The sequence below is a fragment of the Scardinius erythrophthalmus genome, assembly GCF_964197995.2.
Source record: "Scardinius erythrophthalmus genome assembly, chromosome: 10".
NCBI classification, from domain to species: Eukaryota; Metazoa; Chordata; class Actinopteri; order Cypriniformes; family Leuciscidae; genus Scardinius; species Scardinius erythrophthalmus.
The window spans coordinates 9823244-9846199 of NC_138230.1; the positions used below are offsets into that span (position 1 = coordinate 9823244).

A 22956-nucleotide genomic window follows, 5' to 3' on the forward strand; every position below is an offset into this window, starting at 1 on the left:
ACTCTGCTACTTCACTTTGCTTCGTAGACAGAGTCTGGAATAGCATAATAGAGAAGTGTTTTCTCTCTCGCGGGGGGGGGGGGGGGGTGGGGGTGGGGGGGGCTTGTCTGATGTTTAAAATCATTGGTTACCCATAAGCCAATCACATAACGTTTGGTAATGGCGTGTGTTATGCGCATGCTCAGCCGCATCTAACTTCCACTGTAAACACATGTATGATGCAAAAACTAAACCATCGAGCGAAATACCGGAGTGAACATGGCTGTGAACGACTTTTGCAGATTATGTGAAGTACATCCACCACGGTACAATCAGCGTCTACGTCACGGCTCTCAGCCCGCCCTCTGTTCGTTGATTGGCCCGGCTGTTTTCAGGCCGGTGGAAAACTGAAAGATACGCTGCTATCTCAGACTGACTACAGGAGCGAAAAGAAATTAGCGGAAGTAGGAAGTCTGACGTAGTCAGGCTAGGGATTCATCACAGAGGTGCTGAAACACACACCAGGAGTGTGAGCCAACACGGCATTCCCTACACCAAAGACACCAGAGGATCACGTACCAAAACCACGACACACAGACACACTTTTTTCTGTGGCATAGTTGGGTGAAGGTAATTTCCTGCCAGTATTGAGACTCAAACCTGCAACCTTCGGGTTACCAGTCTGATACTCTAAACAATAGGCCACGACTGCCCCATGTTTGAATGTTTAAATATGTCATAGTGTCTATAAAAATATGTAAAATTATATGTTTGTATTCTCCAAGAGAGAAGAATGAGGCTGTCTACTATTGCTTTACTAGTACATCCACAACATTAAGCATACAATCTCATATTGTTGGCATTTAGATTTTGCTGCAGTAGATTTGCCACCTTAAAAAATAAAATAAAAATTCACCATATGTCACATATGGGCAGGACAATACTGCACTTATATGAAGAGGAAGTGTATAGGGTTTATATGTCCAGTGATCCCCTACTGGTAGATGCTGGAACTGCACTATTATCAGAACAATATTCTCATTTGACAGCATTTATAGTTGTGCATTCTGACTTTTTATTTTATTTTGCATATGTTATATTAATAGCAAAAATGTATCATAGTATAGTAGATGTTTGACACAGAACCCTGCATGTGGACGGGTGAACTGCTAATATTTGATGCAATGGGTGGAATAAATGTGTCATTTGCAGTGTGGGTGCGGGTCTGGAATCGATAGGCACAGGCGGACTGCGGGTCCGATAGCCAAGACTATTCATACTCAGTTCAGTACCCACTGATATATGCAGCTGCTTTCGAACAGTCCTGTGTTTATTTGTGCTCATCTTCTTTAGTCTGAAGACCATCAAAGGTTTCTATTAACAACACAGTTTGCAGCGTTGAGCATTTTAGCAAATCGTGATTGACAGCTTCAGTCATTATAAAGGGAGCGCTCAATGCTCACTTACTCTACAGTATAATCTATTCATCATTTTATATATATATATATATATATATATATATATATATATATATTATATATATATATAATTTTTTTTTTCTGCTGCTAAGAGGACGAATGGCCATATGTACACTAACTGATAACAATTTGTTTCGGAGGCTCTTAAAAGTGTGAAATAGTATTCTGACCTTGAGTCACAGCTCAGGATAATGACTAAAGGGTTTAACACGGTCTGTGTTCTTGTGGTGCCATCAGCCAGTTTTGTGAACTAACATTTACTCTATATCATACCAACTTGTTCCCAACCAGGATATTTTTTAAGGTTAGAATTATGGCCAGTGGCAAACTTGACCCAGATTTTTCATGCTACATCTGTGGTTTTCCAAACAGTGAGGTAAAATAAATTTATTTATTTAAATGTCAGTGATATTTAAAGGGGTGGTGTAATGCCCTTTTCACAAAATGTAAAATAAATCTCTGATGTCCCCAGAGTTTGTGTGTGAAGTTTTAGCTCAAAATACCCCACAGATATTTTTATATAGCATGTTAAAGTTGTCACTTTTTGAGGGTGAGCAAAAACGCACCGTTTTGTGTCTGGCCCTTTAAATGCAAATAAGCTGCTGCTCCGACACAGAGGGCGGGGTTTCAAGAGCTCGTGTTTTAACAGCTCTAATTACCTCAGGCAGACACATACTAAAATGACAGAAACTGTTCTTTCTTTTATGTTTAAACAGAGTCAGACAAAGATGGAGAGACTCAAGAAGAAGTGACAACACGTAGAATGCAACAGGACGTCTCTGAATGGTTAGTTGATGAATTTATGTTGCTGATGTAGAGTTAACTATCTTCAATTAGCATATTCTGTTATGATAGTCTATAAATCGCTCGTATAGGAAATGTTGTGAGATGCACACAGAGTGACTTTCGATTGCATGTGAAAAGATGGATGCTACATTTTGAGCTGACTCACAAATGTGCTGGACTACAACAACTCTTCCTCTTCTTGACATGGACTGCGTGTTCCCGGGGGCGGGGTTTATGTAAATTTTAGGGTTGGTGATGTCACTAACCCGAGAGGAATGTCGTGTAGTCCCAACCAGCCGTTTGTTGTAGTCCTTAAAAAACGATTTCTTTAAAAGCAAATATCTCCCTTTGCTTTGAACTTTGAGCGTTGTAACTTTGCAAATGTTGTTTATGCTCAAAAAGCAACATTACACACTAACTAAAGTTAGAAAAGTGGAATCATACTCAACCACCCCTTTAAAATGAGGAATGAGGAATCTGCACATAAAATTTAAGGAGATTCCCCTTTCCTTATGTAAAGTGCTTGAGTACCCAGAAAAGCGGCATATAAATGTAACAAATTATTATTATTATTATTATTATTATTATTATTATTATTATTATTATTATATTAGTCAAGTCCTTCAGGGATATTTGAAAACTACAGGTATGTGTTTTGGAGAAGTGTTGAAACTAAACTCGAGTTTGGCACCCTGTGCTTGACTCGTCTTTTACGACATGTTTTTCTGACGCAATTTTTTTTTTTTTTTAAGTATATCAAAAAAGTTAAACTTTTATAAATGTGTCTCAATACCCTGTATGTTTTTCATTCTACTATATTGTACTCTCTTATAAAACATGACAAATTGGGGCCCAGGTCAGGAAGCAGACAGACTGGCTTAACCGACCGTCTGCTAGCTGTCTCACGTCACCAAGGTCAGATAAATCCCATCACATAGAGCCTCTTTCACCTAGCTATCATCATATAGAGACTGTGTCTGTTCCCCGAATTTGGAAATCCAAAAAACGTCTAAACCCATGTAAGGTTAAAAATTTAATTGATGTTCAACAAATAAAAAACAGCTATAATACAGATGAGCAAAAAGCTTGGGTTGCTGAATATTCAATCGCTTACTCCAAAAGCACTCATTGTTAACGATATGATTTTAGATTATGTGCTGTGTTTGACAGAAACCTGGCTAAAACCAAATGATTACATTACTTTAAATGAGTCCACCCCACAAGATTACTGTTATAAACATGAGCCTCGTCTGAAACGCAAAGGAGGAGGTGTTGCTGTAATTTATAGTAATATTTTCAAAACCACTAAGAAATCAAGTTTTAAATATAATTATTTTGAAGTGTTGGTGCTTAATGTAAAAATATATAGTGTAAACGATAAATCACGTCTGAGATTTGTGCTGGCTTCTGTATACAGGCCACCAGGGCACCATACAGACTTTATCAAAGAATTTGCGGACTTTCTATCAGAATTAATATTGGCTGCAGATAAAGTACTAATTGTTGGTGATTTTAATATACATGTAGATAACGAAAAAGATGCATTGGGATTGGCATTTAAAGACATTGTTACTGTAACTCAATTGGAGTTAGACAACATGTGTCAGGACCTACTAATTGTCTTAATCATAGTCTAGATATAATATTATCACATGGAATAGATGTTGATGCCGTTGAAATTCTGCAGCAGAGCGATGACATCTCAGATCATTATCTAGTCTCGTGTAAACTTCATTTAGCCAAGGCTGCAAAGCCGACTCCGTGTTACAAATATGTTAGACCTATCACTTCTGCCACTAAAGATTGCTTTATCAATAATCTTCCTAATCAGTTTCATCATCTCAGCATCCCAGATAGCTTAGAAGAACTCGATATTGCAACAGAAACTTTTAACTCTCTCTTTTCCAGCACTTTAGACTCAGTTGCTCCGTTGCGCTTAAAGATTAAAGAAAACAGTCCAACGCCGTGGTACAACGAGCACACTCGGGCCCTTAAGAGAGCAGCCAGAAAAATGGAGCGCAACTGGAAGAAAACAAAGCTAGAGGTATTTCGCATTTCATGGAAGGAGAGCTCGATTGCTTACAGAGAGGCCTTAAAAGCTGCTAGATCTGCTTATTTTTCAAACCTATTAGAAGAAAATAAACATAACCCTAGGTATTTATTTGAAACAGTGGCTAAACTAACGAAAAAGAAAGCTTCAAGCACCGAAGTTTCCAAGCAACACAGCTGTAATGACTTTATGAACTTCTTCACTTATAAGATTGATAATATCAGGGACAAAATTATAACTATGCAACCGTCTACTACAGTATCGCTTCAGGGAGTGCATTGTAGTGTCCCTGAGGAAAAATTCTATTCATTTATTGCTATAGGAGAGGAAGAATTTTGCAAACTCGTTAATTCATCTAAATCTACAACATGTATGTTAGACCCTATACCGACTAAGCTACTGAAAGAGATGCTTCCAGAGGTCATAGATCCTCTTCTTACTATCATTAATTCGTCTTTGTCTCTAGGATACGTACCAAAAACCTTTAAACAGGCTATGATTAAACCGCTTGTTAAAAAAACGCAACTTGATCATACAAAATAATTAATGTTAAGTCTTCGTCGTCGGTTAGGAACCTGGGTGTGCTCTTTGATACCAATCTTTCATTTGAAAGTCACGTGTCTAGTATCTGTAAAACCGCATTTTTCCATCTTAAAAATATATCTAAATTACGCCATATGCTCTCATTGACAAATGCGGAACAATTAGTTCATGCATTCATGCCATCAAGGCTAGATTATTGTAATGCTCTACTGGGTGGTTGCCCTGCACGCTTAATAAACAAACTACAGCTAGTTCAAAACGCAGCAGCTCGAGTTCTTACCAGAACCAGGAAATATGACCATATTAGCCCCGTTCTGTCAACACTGCATTGGCTCCCTATTAAACATTGTATAAATTTAAAAATATTGCTGATTACTTACAAAGCACTAAATGGTTTAGCTCCGCAGTACTTGAGCGAGCTCTTAACGCATTATAGTCCTTCACATCTATTGCGATCTCAAAATTCCGGCCAGTTAATAATACCTAGAATATCAAAATCGACTGCTGGCGGTAGATCCTTTTCCTATTTAGCACCAAAACTTTGGAACAGTCTTCCTAACATTGTCCGGGAAGCAGACACACTGTCAGTTCAAAGCCAGATTAAAGACACATCTCTTTGACCTAGCATTCACATAATACATTATAGACTTCTATAATTCAGTGTTAGGCTGCATAGATTAGTTCAGCTGGAACCGGGAACACTTCCCATAAATCCTGATGTACTCGTTACATCATAAGAAGAATGGCGTCTAAGCTAATTTTAGTGTCTTTGTTTATCCCGAGGTTTTCCTGCAGCCTGCCGGATCCAGGCCGTATCCAGATCTGACGAAGGACCTGCGCCTGGACCCGATGACAACGCAGTGCTGAAGTGCCAACTAGTCTCTCCCTATGGAGGATCCCTTTCCCACTCTACAGATAAAGCATTGTCGGGATAATTTCGGTTTTGCGTATCTACCCCTAAGTGATAAAATTCTGTATCAAAATTTTAAGGCCAGACAAGTAGTTTAAGGCTTGGTTTGTAGGGAAATACAAACCTGCGCACATATATTCAAATGCGCAAAACTATAGAATTAATTCTTGATGCGCACGTGAGCGCCATCAGCGTTTATCACTGGTTCGCCTTTAAAGTCTGTGTAGAGAGAACAATGTCGTCTTAGCGGCCTCTAATTTAATAACTAATCAATCAAAACTGACTTTAGCTGGAAAATATCTTTATTCAAGAACTCCTATAAAGCCAAAACAATCTCTGTTACCTTAAATGATCCGTTTGTTACTGTAAAGCTGCTTTGAAACAATCTACATTATTAAAAGCGCTATATGAATGAAGATGACTTGACTTGACTTGACTAAATGACATACTGTCACAAAACTATATTACATTCTCATTGAATCGCAGGAAACATCCATGGCAAAGGAAAAGTCAGCCCCTGTTTTTAATTGCCATACATGATTACTGACATACATGATTTAGAAACGATGTTAAACAAGACATATTGAAATGCTGGTGATGTCAGGGTACGCAGTGTGTGTGTACTTTGCATCCAGACAGGGGTGCCATTAATTTACATGCATGTCTTTTGTTTCACAACAGTTGGTTTGAGTAAATGACAGAGTGCCAACTTTTGAGTGAACTATTCAGGAGGGATGAATTAAACTGCAGCAGCAGCTTCACACACAAATCTTTTCTCTTGGAAACAGAAAGCGTCCGTCCAGAAATCCGTCTCTCCCGCTGGATGTCCCAGACTAGCACAGTCTTCACCGGCAGGATAGTCTTTAGTCCAGTTATCAGGCTCTCTGACTCCATTCTCTCGCTTTATCCAGAATCTACAGGATGAAAACAAAAAAAATTGGTTCTGTTTGGCAGCAACCTGCGAATTATCTTGAAGTATTGTTAGTTTTAATGCAGAGGTTGTATTGTCAAGATTAATGAAGCTCTTACTCTGCTGAATCATTTAGTGGCTGGTTGTTCACCCAGACCCAGTGTCCCTCAGTGTCCAAATCATTAAGACCAATCCAGTGCGTCACTTTAACTTTAGAGGTCAGAAAATCCTGATGGAGAAAAAAAAATGTTTTTGTCTTGTGATATATTATAATGCACATAAGGTTTGGAGCAGAGAAATGTGTAGCCTAATATTTAATGTCAGTGGGAAATCAAAATTGACTAATTGGATTTATTGAGAAAGATTAATCAGGGCATGTTATTCTAAATGAATATATATATATGAATATATATATATACACACATATATATACAGTATATATACACACACACACACACACATATATACTGTGTATATATATAATTTTTTTTTAATCTTTAGGCAACAAATTGATTCAAATGTAATAATGTGCTTCTTTGCTGAAACTACTTTATTTTTTAGATATCATGCATCAAATGTAAGGCTTTTGACATGTTTGATCGGTGAACAAGCCGTGCATGGTTGTTTCTTCACCAAATCTTCTGAAACCATCAGAGACTTCTTTAAATCATGATCATCAATGCATACATTTTTTGTTTAAGTCAGAAATACATCATGTTACAGAAGTAAAAGGGATTAATATACTGTAAATGAAGTGTTGAAGTGCAGAACACACCTGCTCTGCTTGGCTGTTTATGATCACTAGATGTCCTCCTCGACTCACACAGTGATCTCGACTCTGTGTCCAGTTCATCTTGACCGTAGAGAAGTAGTAGCACTTTCCCCCAGAATAAATCCAGTTTACGGCACAAAGTGCACAACCTGTGCTGGCTTTTGAGAAAGAGAGACAATTCAGTTATTAGTTCATTATTTCACTCATTTTTAGTAATTGTACTTATTTATAGTACAGTATGTGTGTAATGAATGTCTTTTAACTTTGCACAAGGCTCAAATCTGAAGACATACGATTTAATCTGTTCAGCTTTCTAAGTGCTTCCTCGTGCTGGTTGTGGAGCGCATCAAACTTTTCTCTGTAATCTGCATGAAAAGGCCAAAAACAAACACAATCAGGATGAAAATGAGCCATTCTTCAGAACACAATACTCTTGAAGTTAATCAAAGTTTGGTTCAATGTACAAAAAGTTTGTCAAACACTTTGTCTAAGCCTGTGTCATGGGTGTGAAAGAGAATTGCAGTCTGGCGTAGTTGTCTGTGAGCCATGACTGGTACAGAAACAGTGAAAATATGAAAAAGGAAGAAAACAAATGGTTGGAGAAATGTTTTCAAATGACTGACTTGTATTTATAGAACAAAAAGAACTGTGATATATTTTGATATGTATGAATCTGAACTTAACTTACTGGTGTAGTTGGCTGTAACTTCCTCAAGCTCTCTCGCCATGGCTGGTACAGAAACCGTTATGAAGAGAATGGTGGAGAAAAGAAAACAGACAAAGTCACTCTCATATTCATGTATCTTTGTGCACAGTTAATGTTGCTGTACTGGATTAAATATATTTTACTCACTTGTGCTATTCGTTTGTTGGGCAGACTGTTTCACTGAATCACTGATATCTGATTGAAGACATGCACAAAAATGCACATGACTTGACTTGAAGATTAAAAGAAGTAGCAGTGATACCACACACACAAACACACACATACACACACACTGTTTGGATTTAAATAGGCAAATGCTTAAGTCTATGATTGGATCATTATTCCAGTGATCATTTAGCCTGGGTTTCCCCATACTGCCTTGAGCAGCGCGATTTTATTCACGCTGCAAGGTAGTCTGGCTACCATGGGCTAATTTTTCCCCTGAAATAGGGAACCAATCACAGAACGGGGAGGGAGCAGCAAGACGATGACGAAGTATATGCGACACACCGAAGCAGTTTGTTTATCTATGGATCCAACATGACAGACGTAAAAATATATGCATATTTAGTTTAGCAAGCAAACACATCTACAAAAATATGCCTGTATTTCAAGTTGATAAAATAATTTAAAATCCACATCAGTTTATTTGTGCCGACGCGCCACGCCCTCCCAGGATCTATAATGTTACCTAGGGCTAGGCTACTTCCACTTTTAAAAATTCATCATAACCGCGTGCGCGCGTTCTGCTTGCAGTCGTCGAGATAGATGCTGAGGAGTTGAAGAAAAGAATAGCTAGTGCCTAGTGGAGATTGTAAAGTTGTCAACAATACGTCATCAAAAATCTAGTCCAGTGTGTGGGAGAAATTTGGAGTTATCTGAAGAAAATATTGTAAAAAGCTTTGCTGCAAACATTTTCGTGTTGGATAGCCGCAAATGTGGAACTTCATCCCTGAGGAAGCACGCAGATAACTGGTAACAAAGCCGTTCTATCGAACGTTATTTTTCATATTTAACACTGTTAGTATGTGTGGTGTGCAGGGCGTATTTTTTTACAGTCTATGGTTTGAACCCAAAATTGTCAGATGTAGGCTAGACGAAATTGCGTGGCATAGTGGTGTAGCCGCGTCTGTTCGATTTGTGTGGTAACGTTAGCCATGTTCTTCATGTATCGGCCTTTTGACAGCTTCGACTGAAGTTGTCCTTGTGTTAATTGTCGTGTAATAACTTCTGTATGACCTGGCAATAAACATTTTTGTAAGTGTGTCTATAATGTGATAGTCTAAACTGATTTTATTTCGGGTGCGGGTCGGGTGTCGGTTCTATTTTAAGCGGGTCGGTGCAGATTTTTATTAGTGCTGCTGTTGGAAAACGGGTCGGGTGCGGATTTACAAAATCGGACCCGTGCAGGACTCTCTGGTGTACACATAAATCTCTGACCCATCGTCGTCTTCTTCGTTGAATATCTGTCGCTCTACATCCGTCATCTGGTATAATTTGAAACGATTGGCTATGAGCTACGTACAGGCGCATTTGATAGACATTTGTAGCGCCCAATAAACGGCTCTGGGCATTCGTAAACCACGCCTCAAATACGAGAAAATGAACATGTAGTATCCAGACCACGTCTCAAAGAGAAAGAGGTCTGACGTTAGCCAGGCTAGTGATCATTACTATATTGTTCCGAATATAAGACGATGGTATTTATGGCATACCATAAAAATAACCTGTAGTTCTCATTTCCAGTAAATCTCACAATAACTGATTCCTCACCTTTTTGTGTGTGTGTGTGTGTGTGTGTGTGTGTGTGTGTGTACAGTGACAGATGTTGGCATGACAAAACAATTGGTGATCCGCATTACCTATCTAATCCAGAGGGTATGAATTTTTTTCCCTAAAAAACAGCAGTTTCTCCCTGAAGACGGAGGGCAGGTGCTGGGCAAGACTTTTCTGCAGCATAATGCTAATCCATTACGCCACATCATACTTAAGCAAGGATATTGACAGGCAAGTTTGTCAGTACCTAGCCAAAATAAGAAATGATGGGCTTCGCTGCTGGTATGTTCAGCTCTTTGGTGATATCCAGTGCCTTTAGCTGGGTGACTGCTCTGGATACGTACTGACACGCTTGCCTGTCAATTTCTTCAAAGATGACGCTTTTAGGACTGCAGTAAGCTTTTCTTTGACCGTTAGCATTTTTGGGGTTCGCCATCTTCTAATCTTATACTCTGACACTCCGTATTTTTCATCTGCTTAATGAGTTGTTTGACTCCTCTGCATTTATCACATGAGCTTAATGTTTGTATCATAACCTCTCCTCAGTTGCTGGTTCACTTGCCTGACTTTTAACCTCTCTGTTCTGGGCGGTCATTCGCCATCATGAAGTCACATGGCACTGTAAACTTCCCTCTCTCTTTCTTGCTCTTCAAAGGAGTTTCCTGGGGTCAGAAATTTGATGAGACATTATTTCTGAAATCTGAACCCTTGAATCAGCACAGAATTTCTGTCAGCAAATATTCCTGAATTTTAACATGCAGTCCAGAGCGGGTCGCTTCAGTCCTGGGGGAAACACTCGTTTTACACATATTTGGCTCTTCTTATTGTTGCAGGTTTTATTATTGACGTAAAAATCTAGACCCTGAATATAAGATTTTTTTTCAGATGTAGCCTAATTCCAAGCAAAAACACTCTTATATTCGGAACAATACGGGTATGTTTCTAGCATGTTATATGTTTGGCAATAGTTCTTCTAACCCTAATTGATGGAGTGTGTAGCATTTCATTTCTTAAACAACCATGGAAGACAAATCATGGCCATTTCCCAGCATGACAATGTCAAGATTCATCAGGCTCAAAATGTGAAAGAATGGTTTTGAGGAGTATGAAGAATCATTTTCACACATTAATCGGCTCCTCTGAGTCCAGACCTTAAATTCATTGAATGTCTTTGGGATGTGCTGGAGGAGACTTTACAGAGTGCTGGACTCTGGATTCATCTCTTGATATAAAATAAATGGTGTGACGTTATATAAAATAAACCATTTTTGTTTTTTCTACATTATTTTGGAGATTCAATGTGAAAATATTATAATATAAAAATATATTAAAAACTTTAATGTTAATTAATCACAATTAATTACAGTAAAATGTGTAATTAATTAAATGGCACTACTCACACAGAATCCCTAGAATACAGAGACTTCCAAGAGCAAAAACAATAAAGACAATCAGAAGAACTTTAGTCCACTTAGGGAGATGAACTTCCCTCTCTCGTTCTTGCTCTTCAGTGGAGTTTCCTGGGGTCAGAAGTTTGATGAGATGTTATTTCTCAAATCTGAATCCTTGAATCAACACAAAAATTCTGCCAGTAACTATTCCTGAATTTATATTTATAACATTTCTGCAATATATATTATGCAAAATGCATTTTCAACATGTGTGACAAGTTGCCCCAACCAGACATTTTATGAACTTTGTCCTGTTGTCCTGAGAACGTCTCGGTTACGTATGTAACCCTCGTTCCCTGAGGAGGGAACGGAGACGTTACGTCAGTGACTGACAATTGGGGGTTTTGCTTAGAAGCTTATCACCTTCGAGTTCTTACAAAACGAGCCAATGGCAAAACAATGCCATGTGTCTGCAGAATTTGCATAGCGCAACTCCGCCCCACCGCGTGGGTATAAAAGGAGCAGAGAGGCATTATGTTATGCTGAGGAGTAGAGACTGAACTCCCAGCTGTTCCAGCAGTACAGCGGTTGTGGCAGGGGAACGAGGGTTACATACGTAACCGAGACGTTCCCTTTCGTTCAGTCACTCCGAGTTACGTCAGTGACAGACGAATGGGGGTCCCAATTCAATCACGCCACAGCGGCTGTCCAGTGCCCTGGGCAAGTTTGAGCTCCCTGTTGTGAGATTAGCGCGGACAAAAGGCTAGGCTTAACGCAAGAATACCAAGGTACACTGGGTGGCATATCCCAGGTGGAATATGTAACACAGCGCCTACCCGTAGGGAGGACTTAGAATACACATATGACCCGAGTGTGGGATGCATATGCACTGGCGAAGGATGCGATCGAGACCTTCGTTCCAGCCGAAAAGAAGTCCGGCTTCTACAGCCCCTACTTCATTGTAACTAAGAAGAGCAGTGGGTTACGGCCAATCCTGGACCTGCGCATCTTGAACCGAACCCTTCACAGGCTTCCATTCAAGATGTTGACACCCAAACGCATTTTCGAATGTGTCCGTCCGATGGATTCGTTTCCAGCGATCGACCTGAAGGACGCATACTTTCATGTCTCCATTCTTCCTCGACACAGACCATACGGTTTGCTTTCGAGGGGCAGGCATACCAGTACACAGTATTTACATTCGGGCTAGCCCTGTCTCCTCGCGTCTTCACGAAAGTCGTCGATCTGTTTGCCTCCCCAGACTCTTCCCACTGCCGCTGGTTTTATATCCTGACCAAGGGAACCCTCGGCTCGGATGCACTAGCGCACAGCTGGCCGCGGGACCAGCATGGTATAGCGGACTCCCCAAAAGCGGGGAAGGGACCGTGCATATTTAATCTCATAGCCGAGCCTGATGGCCAGCAGGACAGATTGGGAATTTCTAACCAGGCTCCCAAAAACTGAACCAGTGGGTTCATGTGAACCACAGACGTACCAACGATGGGGCAGCGAGGCAGATTGACCGGCCCAGACGTGGGAGGCGGAGCGTCCTGGTGTGATATTCAGGAGGGTGAGCGAATCCCTTTCCTCAACTCCCCCATATCCTAGGCTGGCCTATTCGGCGGTACGGTCGAGGACTTTGCCCAACAGTTTAAGTCGCAGACCCATGGCATTGTTTTGCCATTGGCTCATTTTGTAAGAACTCGAAGGTGATAGGCTTCTAAGTGAAACCCCCATCCGTCAGTTACTGACATAACTCGGAGTGACTGATTGTTACTCAAATATACAAAATATATGTACCGAAAGTTTAGCTTGAAGAATAGAATTCACATCTTAAGATCTTAAGAGTTTCAAACTGGATGTTTAAAATAAAACAAGAGCAACTGGATATTTGATTTAAACCTTAATTAAGATAACCAACAGTAATATCCAGAGATACAAGCTACTCAACTTATTATATTTCACCGTTTTGAATTTAAAATATGCTATCATACATTTGATTCATGTAATTTATAACTAAATGTGACTGGATTCCCCAACCACCCGCAGTCCACAAACGAAAAGTCTATGGCTCTGCTCAAGCCGCCTAGACAGATGTGTGACATTTTAGCATAAAAACTAATAAATTCACCAAAAGACGACAACTTTGGTGCACTATTCATTTTGTAGGCTACCTACAATATTCTAAGATTAGAGTAAACTTTATACACTCACCTAAAGGATTATTAGGAACACCTGTTCAATTTCACATTAATGCAATTATCTAATCAACCAATCACATGGCAGTTGCTTCAATGCATTTAGGGGTGTGGTCCTGGTCAAGACAATCTCCTGAACTCCAAACTGAATGTCAGAATGGGAAAGAAAGGTGATTTAAGCAATTTTGAGCGTGGCATGGTTGTTGGTGCCAGACGGGCCGGTCTGAGTATTTCACAATCTGCTCAGTTACTGGGATTTTCACGCACAACCATTTCTAGGGTTTACAAAGAATGGTGTGAAAAGGGAAAAACATCCAGTATGCGGCAGTCCTGTGGGCGAAAATGCCTTGTTGATGCTAGAGGTCAGAGGAGAATGGGCCGACTGATTCAAGCTGATAGAAGAGCAACTTTGACTGAAATAACCACTCGTTACAACCGAGGTATGCAGCAAAGCATTTGTGAAGCCACAACACGCACAACCTTGAGGCATATGGGCTACAACAGCAGAAGACCCCACCGGGTACCACTCATCTCCACTACAAATAGGAAAAAGAGGCTACAATTTGCACGAGCTCACCAAAATTGGACAGTTGAAGACTGGAAAAATGTTGCCTGGTCTGATGAGTCTTGATTTCTGTTGAGACATTCAGATGATAGAGTCAGAATTTGGCGTAAACAGAATGAGAACATGGATCCATCATGCCTTGTTACCACTGTGCAGGCTGGTGGTGGTGGTGTAATGGTGTGGGGGATGTTTTCTTGGCACACTTTAGGCCCCTTAGTGCCAATTGGGCATCGTTTAAATGCCACGGCCTACCTGAGCATTGTTTCTGACCATGTCCATCCCTTTATGACCACCATACCCATCCTCTGATGGCTACTTCCAGCAGGATAATGCACCATGTCACAAAGCTCGAATCATTTCAAATTGGTTTCTTGAACATGACAATGACAATGTTCACTGTAAAATGGCCCCCACAGTCACCAGATCTCAACCCAATAGAGCATCTTTGGGATGTGGTGGAACGGGAGCTTCGTGCCCTGAATGTGCATCCCACAAATCTCCATCAACTGCAAGATGCTATCCTATCAATATGGGCCAACATTTCTAAAGAATGCTTTCAGCACCTTGTTGAATCAATGCCACGTAGAATTAAGGCAGTTCTGAATAGTGATGGGTGGATCGATCCTGAAGTATCGTTACTTCGATACTGACGTGGTATCGAAAAGGATCGATCCTCACATAAAAATATCGATCCAAATGTGTGTTTTTTTACCAGTAATTTTTTTTATTAATTTAGCACTCAGTTCAGTGCGTAAAATAAGCTTGTAAGGAGAAAAATAAACGAATGTTAGTGGATAATTGTGTAGGATAGAATTTTTCTCCTAATCATCTGGATACAAGACGAAACCAATCAATCACAGAGAGCATTCGATGCTGGTGCTTCGCTGAGCTCACAGGCCCAGTGCGTTTGGGAAAAGAAGCTTTGATTAGATGACAGAGAAACAATCTGGAGTTATTTCGCAATAATCAAACCAAAAGTGTACATAACGGTTCAAAATGTTGACGTCAGTAAGATTTTTTTAATGAAATTTATATTTTTATTCAACAAGGATCGATGCATTAATTTGATCAAAAGTGACAGTCAAGGGTTTTACACTGTTAAAAAAAAAATCTAGCCTACTTCATATAAATGCTGTTCTTTCAACTTTGTTCATCAAATAATTCTGCATAAAATGTATCATGGTTTCCACAAAAATATGAAACTGTTTTCAACATTGATAATAATAAGAAATGTTTCCTGAGTAGCAAGCATATTAAAATGAAATATCATCATGACTGGAGTAATGATGCTGAAAAATTCAGCTTTGATCACATGAATAAATTACATTTTACTATGGCATAGAAAACAATAGCCTATGTTAAATTGTAATATTACAGTTTTTACTGCATTTTTGATCAAATAAATGCAGAAGAGAATTAAAAATCTTACAGACCCCAAACTTTTGAACAGTAGGCTAGAACTAGTAGGCTAGTAGTAGGCTAGTACTATAATTAGGGTAGTTTTGTAAAAGTCACTGACTAATTACAGGCGAGTTGAGATCACAAATCACAAAATATTTAGTAGTCATGAAAACGTATTCAGATTTAGCATATTAATGATGCATTCACCTCATAAATCATGACACACTGCTCTAGCACAGGAAAGTGCATACAAGTTCAAGTACATGCTTTTAAAATGAAAAAGTATTGGTATCGGTATCGATATCGGCGATACTGGCCCTGTATTTACTTGGTATCGGATCGATACCGAAATTTGAAGTATCGCCCATCACTAGTTCTGAAGGCGAAAGGGGGTCAAACACAGTATTAGTATGGTGTGCCTAATAATCCTTTAGGTGAGTGTAGTTACACAATATGTAGACTATCGGATATCACTAAAACACGTTGTCATATTATATTTGAATTGATTATTGACACTTCCATAGTAGGCTACTGTATATTTAACTATACATGTTTTGCTAGTTCTTATCAGTATGTAAATGTCAGAAACATAAAATAAACATTAGTTGAAAGCACTGAACAGTTCAAGACTGTGGCTCAGCGCCAAAGCGTCAACGTAGATTTGAATTCAGTAGTTGATAACGTGACACACTGAGAGTTCTAATCACACGATTATTGATTGTATACGCTTTAAATGGTTAATTATCAAATGCAAAATATATAATCTTTTGTCTTTTGGAAGCTGCATTTGGCTCAAAAATCTGAAGGCGCACATGCCCCCCTTGGGTTGAATGGGCATGACGCGTCTGAATGCAATGTAGCCTATGTCACACTGGACAAAACGGCTGTCAAATGGCTGTGTAATTGTTGAAAGAACACACAAGAAAGTAAGAAAACATAAGAAAAACATAAGTTACTGCAGTAGAAATATAAATTTTAATAAATACTGATAACACATCCTCTGCCTTACCTTTGTATTGAAATCGTTTTTTACCTGAAGCAACTGGTGAAAGTATCATACTAGAATTTTCATAGATTGAATCCATTTCATGAGCCTGATAGAAGACCTGTCCACAGTGTCTTTTGTGCTGCTTGAGTTTGTTGAGAATAAGGAAGTCACATAAAATGTCACTCTTATATAGACAGACAGACAGGAAATAATGAATTTATAAAAACAAAAAAAAGTGACACCTAAAGGCCAAGCATGGCAACCCATACTCAGAACTTGTCCTCTGTATTTAATACCATTTAAGATTAGGAGAAGTGAGTGATACACACACATTAGGAGAAGTGAGTGATACACACACACACACACACACACACACACACACACACACAAAACCTTCGTGTTACCAGTCTGATACTCTAACCATCAGGCCACAACTGTCCCATGTTTGAATGTTTAAATATGTCATAGCCTCTATAAAAATATGTAAAATTATATGTATGTATTCTCCAAGAGAGAAGAATGAGGCTGTCTACTATGCTTTACCAGTACATCCACAACATTAAGCATACAATCTCATATTGTTGGCATTTAGATTTTGCTGCAGTAGATTTGCCACCTTAACCAACGTGGTTGAACAACCAATTTGTGACAATACGTTTGACAATACGTTGACAAAACCAAACTCCAGGCAGGAAATGTGTAACCAAACAGGTTGATCAGCGGTTTGCAGAAGCAGCAATGGAATCGAGAGATTTTTGCAGGTTGTGCAAAAAAAAAAAACATGAAAGTGAGTGGTATTTACACCCACTCGAGTGATTTGTTCGCTAAACTGAAGAAGCCATTGAGCTTCATCGAGAGGTTAAAAGGGATTGGATTGGATTAAACCTGCCAATAGCGCGCCAGGTGGATAAGCCAGTTTGTGATTGGTCCCCGCAAATGTGTAACAGAAGCAGGATAGAAGAATGTACAGGTGTCCAGCCTGAGCTGCAGGACGAAATCAAATCACAGATCGGGCTGGGTTTACCCATGCAGTCTAGACATGAGGACCATTTCCAAAATAATTAAGTGGGGTGTATAGATGTACACTTCACACAATGTTTATTTTTTGTTATGTTAATGAACCTTTATTTAGGCCTACAGTTAGGGTACATTCATTTGTATCGCTAGTTTGACTATTAATCTATAGAAGACTAGGAATAATGTAAGTGTCACTGCAAAACCAGTTTGGACCCTCAATCAATCCTTGCATCAATAGAGCATCATATATAAATGTCTATGACTGAAGTTCATTTATGTTCTGTTAGCTTTATGAAAATTAACAAACTGCCACATTCGATTAAGTGCTATTACTTGCTAATTTATTTACAGAGTTTCTTGTTTGTTATTAGTAGTTAATAGAATATTAATAGTGTGTTACTCATTTGCTACTGTGTAGTTATCCATTAATGACGGAACAGTGTTCTAAAGTGTTACCCCACAAGTTAATATGTCGTGACTCGTGGCCGTGACAAAACTAAGTGAAACTAACATGTCCCTTCCTGGTCACCATGCTATAGACATTTTATATTTTATTTTATTTATTTTTGCTTAATAATAATAATAATAATAATAATAATAATAATAAAACGCCTCCTGAGGCGTAATCACCATTCAACTGTTTGGGAATAAATGTAGTTGTCATTTTAGTAGTTGTCATTTTTAATGTGCATAAACTATTTTAATTCAGCATCAAGATTTTTATTTAAAATTGTTAAAATGTGTATAAGGGAATCCAATTAGGTCCAATCAGATTTGCTGGCATTTTTAATCACATATTTTTGCCTTCACTACTTTTATTTTGTTATATAACAGAACAGAATAAGACATCTCTTCATTTACTACTACAAACTGCAGGGTCTAACATACATGTTGTCGATTTAGATGATTTAACGAGTTTAGTAAATTCTTCCTCTCCTATGAATGAATCAAATTTTTCCTCAGGGACACTACAATGCTCTCCCTGATGCGATACTGTAGTAGACGGTTGCATAGTTATAATTTTCTCCCTGATATTATCAATCTTACGCAATCGCGCTCTCTAGTTGCGCTCTATTTTTCTGGCTGCTCTCTTAAGGGAATTCTTTTAAAAAAGTAATCGCATTGACTGAATTTGTCAACAACTTTAGACGTGGTGCATGACAAAAACAGCACCAGTACAGAGACGCTCACGATGAACAGACGCATCTTCACCCGTGTTAAAGGGCACCTATTATGCAAAATTCACTTTTACATGGTGTTTGAACATAAATGTGTGTTGGCAGTGTGTGAGCAAAACCAACCTAGAATGATAAAAATCCACCCAGTAGTTTTTTTACTATCTCAATAAATCACAAGCACTGTCTCAGAACGCCCTGTTCTAAGATTGCTCTCACTGTGACGTAGAATTGCGCTAAGCCCCACCGACGTGATTTGATTGACTCTGTGGTTACCCCGCCCTCGGTGATCTGTACACCATCGCCATTGTTTCAACGACAGCCGGTAATGTCTCCTAAAAAGTGTAGGTGTTCTGTTGTGGGATGTAAGAATGGACATAGTAGTCTTCACTGACACCAGAGCCACTGAAAACGCAGCGGATGGATTTTATTTATGAAGAAAAGGCGCCACTTAAACTTCCTAAATACGTTTATGTTTGCGCGAATCATTTTCTGACTGACTGTTTAGTGAACGAGGGTCAAAGTTAATCCTCAAGTGTGGATCGTTGCCTACTGTTCGCGATCCAACGTCACCTCCAGAAGAAGTAAGTGTATTTTATGATTTTTGAGCAAATAGTCATTTCAATCGATGTCAGCCAGTTCAACAACAAATGCGTCTAAAGCTATTGTCGTCGACATAAGGTGTCATAGGCTGTCTCAACAAACAACATCAGACAGTTTTATGTCACATATTATTTTTTGCAGCAATTACAAATGTAAATAAATCAATACCTCTTTCTCCATGGACAGTATATAAACGTCTATCTCGTCTAAAACGTCTATGTTTTTTGGTTCTGTAGCCATCTTCTCACATTTGCCACATAAGCACCTGTATGACAAGTAATGTCAACATGACGCAACAGCACCCCTGGCATAAATATAATTTCGTTTGTACTTAAGAAAAAAGAAAAAAAAAAATTCGTTTGTAGGCTACTTAGCAAACGTTATCACAGTATTTGTGTGTGTGTATAGTTTCAAAAAAATGCGCGAACGTTATCACAATTCGTGTGTGTGTGTGTTGCACATCCATAATTGCAAAGGGGACGCGATTAAAACTCTATAAGTACCAGTGATGCGCGGGTCAATGTATAAACAACCCGCACCCGACCGACGGTTTCAACTAACCCGCCCGCAACTCGGACCGCAAAAAAAAAAAGTAGAAAATATTGTACCCGACCCGCTTCCTGACCCGCATTTTTGGACAGAGCGCAGAGCGGCATTTTTAAAAAGACGGAGCGTCGCCCTATTTCCTGCTCCAATTTCGCTCCGCGCACACCACGATTCTGAAGCATGCTCAGTCAAGCCTGACTCGTCTACTGTTGATGACTGCAAGATGGATTCTATTTTCAGTCAAAACTCGGCTCAATAATGGAGTTACTTCAAAAAGGAAAATAAGAAGTCACAGGTGTAGGCTACTATAATATAAAACTAACTATAATGTGGTAGAAGAAAACGAATGTGGAGACATCATTCCAGTCAGTAAAGATTCATTTTGGAATCTAAAAAGACACATCTCTCGTAAACATGCAGTGTGATGTGAACACGCTGGGAAGAAAGCAAAAGGTTAGCAAATTGAATACGGTAACCTGTAACAAAGTGTAAATTAAATATAGCGTAATATTCAAACAATTGATATACAAGTGCATTTAAATTTTAATCCTGCGCGCTGCGCAAAAGTTCAGTTATAAGAATGTTGGCCTAATAGTTAGGCTAATTTAGCCTACTTTTAAAACGTTAATGTATATTTTTTCATATTTTTGTTTATATAAATTTTATTTATATTATTAGGCCCATTTATTCGTTTTATTTTACAGCAGTTTGTGTGTACAATGGATATACGCCCATTTAAATTTTAATCGTGCGCGTTGCGCAAAAGTTCACTTATCAAAATTCTGGCCTAATATAATTTTAGTTTTAAAATTAGGCTATAGGCTAAAAGGCTATATTTTTGTTTATATAATTGTTATTTATATTATTAGGCCCATTTAGTCGTTTAATTTTACAGGACTTTGTGTAAGTAGGCTATATTCCTTCTTACATAGCCTAGGTCTAATTTGTAATTTGAAATAAAACATTTCTATTTGAAAAATGTTGTTGTTGTTGCTCATTAGTTCTTTAGGAGGTAAGGCTGTGGTCTAAGCTAAAAGTGATATACATGTAGATTTTTTTTTTCCTTTATTTGAGTGGAGCGCGGAGCAAACTGCGTTGAGCGCTGAGCGATGATGAGCGGAGCAGCCTAATGTAGCTTTGAGCGGGGGAGCGAACATTTCCGTGAGCGATGATGAGCGGAGATTCTCACCGCTCCACTCCGCTCATGCTCTCTAGTACTATATAAATTACAAAGGTTTAATTGGCATCTTTATTTCAAACGACCCGACCGACCGCGACCCGAATATCATTAAAAATATTTTTGGATGACTCGTAACCGCAGGTAACCGCGGGTGACCGCAGGCACCCGCTCATTTCGGATCAACCCGCGCATCACTGATAAGTACATAAATGTATCAAATAACCATTCCGAGACGTCCTGGTCCATTCTCATTCGTGTTTATTCTGTGCCGGACTCTCTTCATCATCTGGGTCCAGCAGGGCGGGGATATGCAGCTCATTTACATTTAAGGTGGTACACACCAAAACAGCTCTTTTTAAAACGGGCCCCAAAAATGACATTTTCAAATGGTTATAATAAATTAACTGTGGGGTATTTTGTGCTGAAACTTCACAAATACATTCTGGGGACACCCAAGACCAATATTACATCTTGTAAAAAGGGGCATAATAGGTGCCCTTTAAGCAGAACTGAATTGCGAAAGTAAAGCTGAGGTGGCTGTAGAAAGAAAAATGCACTCAAGTCCCGCAACACAATCTTTACTTAAACGCCCTTCCTCTAAGACACGTAACTTGTTTACTCTGAATCTACACACACACACACACCTAATTCTGCGAACTCAAGTTGCGCACATGTTCTGAGAAGCTGAGTCAAACATAACTTGAGTGTTAAGTTTACTTTCACAACTGTGTTTAAGAGAAATTGTATAGGTTCTATAATTGGTCACCATTTTTTATTTACATTTAATATTTTCTTTTCTCTTCTCTTCTCTTGGCAAATGGGATGCTCAACGCCAGCAGCACAGTGAGGACACTCACGATAAACAGACGCATATCCATGCAGAACTTAATCACAAACCCAAAATTAAAGGAGAACTGATTATAGAAAATTAAGAAGGCCTATAGACTTCAGTTCCACAGCAAGTCAAACAGTCTCTGTTCTCGCACACTTAAATAGTTTAGCAGCAAAGATAATGATCTGTCGTACTCATGTTCACACATCTATTGTGAACTCACAGGCTTTAAAAATAGAGCTGAAGTGTGAGTTTTATTTTTACACATGATCTACTCCTACATGATAAAGCCCTGCATCATATATATATACATACACACACACACACACACACACACACACACACACACACATATATATATATATATCATTATGGACAGTCATTTTGGACAGTGTGTGGTGTGTGGAGCTGTCCGTGGTGCTGCTCGAGACATTACAGTCACACAAAAGAGGTTAAAATAGTCTAATGTCCACAAATATATTATTAATAAATATAATTATAGATTTTACAATTTTAATAAATATTTTATTAATATACAACATATACAAACACTACCCGTCAACATTTTGAAATAATTAAGTAAATTTTTCTTTCAAGATTTTGAAAGAAGTCTCTTCTGCTCACTAAGGCTGCATTTATTTGATAAAACATTCAGTAAAAATAGCAATATTGTGAAATAGCACACTTTAAAACAACTGTTTTATATGTTCATATATTTTAAAATGTAATTTATTCCTGTGATCAAAGCTGAATTTTCAGCATCATTTTTCCAGTCTTCAGTGTCACATGATCCTTCAGAAATCATTCTAATATGATGATTTGCTGCTCAAGAAACATTTATTATTATTATCAGATTATATTTTATTTGTGAAAAACATTATTCAAAAGCATTTAAAAAAAAGAGTAATCTTATCCAGCAAGGATGTATTAAATTGATCTGTAAGGGATCCACTGGAGGCAAGTGTAGATGAGAACCCAAGTGCAGTTTATTTAAACAAAACATAACAAACACAGATGAAAAACTGAGAACATGGACTCACACAACAGTGGTCACAGGAAACAATACTTGACCAAGACACATGGCAAACATGAGGGCTTAAATACACACAAGACTAATGACAAGACAAGGGACACCTGTGAACAATGAAAC

At 38.7% G+C, this 22956-nt stretch overlaps 1 protein-coding gene across 10 annotated transcripts; it reads right to left on the minus strand.

Moving 5' to 3' along the window:
• Positions 1-3264: 3264 nt before the first annotated feature.
• On the minus strand, positions 3265-16607 carry LOC308697951 (CD209 antigen-like protein C). 10 transcript variants are annotated; one of them, XM_081377682.1, is made up of 9 exons: positions 16499-16607; positions 14077-14133; positions 11311-11430; positions 8282-8329; positions 8117-8158; positions 7722-7793; positions 7432-7586; positions 6776-6885; positions 3265-6660 (listed from the first exon to the last, which is right to left on the minus strand). In XM_081377682.1, the coding sequence occupies exons 1-9, from the start codon at positions 16548-16550 to the stop codon at positions 6486-6488; spliced, it is 831 nt and encodes a 276-aa protein (XP_081233808.1). In that variant the 5' UTR covers positions 16551-16607; the 3' UTR covers positions 3265-6485. The 10 variants fall into 10 exon arrangements, with proteins under 10 accessions (XP_081233808.1, XP_081233807.1, XP_081233805.1 ...); XM_081377681.1 differs by having other exon boundaries at positions 16475-16607; XM_081377679.1 differs by having other exon boundaries at positions 7692-7793; positions 16475-16607.
• Between the last annotated feature and the right edge of the window lie 6349 nt (positions 16608-22956).

Bases quoted from the DNA above. Each gene is read 5' to 3' on its own strand.
- LOC308697951 (XM_081377679.1), bottom strand. From the start codon at position 16,550: ATGGATTCAATCTATGAAAATTCTAGTATGATACTTTCACCAGTTGCT. The intron at 14,134-16,474 runs GTAAGGCAGAGG...ATGTCTCAACAG, and splicing joins AAAACGATTTCAATACAAAG to AAATCAAGACTCATCAGACC. The intron at 8,330-11,310 runs GTGAGTAGTGCC...GTCTTCAATCAG, and splicing joins CTGTATTCTAGGGATTCTGT to ATATCAGTGATTCAGTGAAA.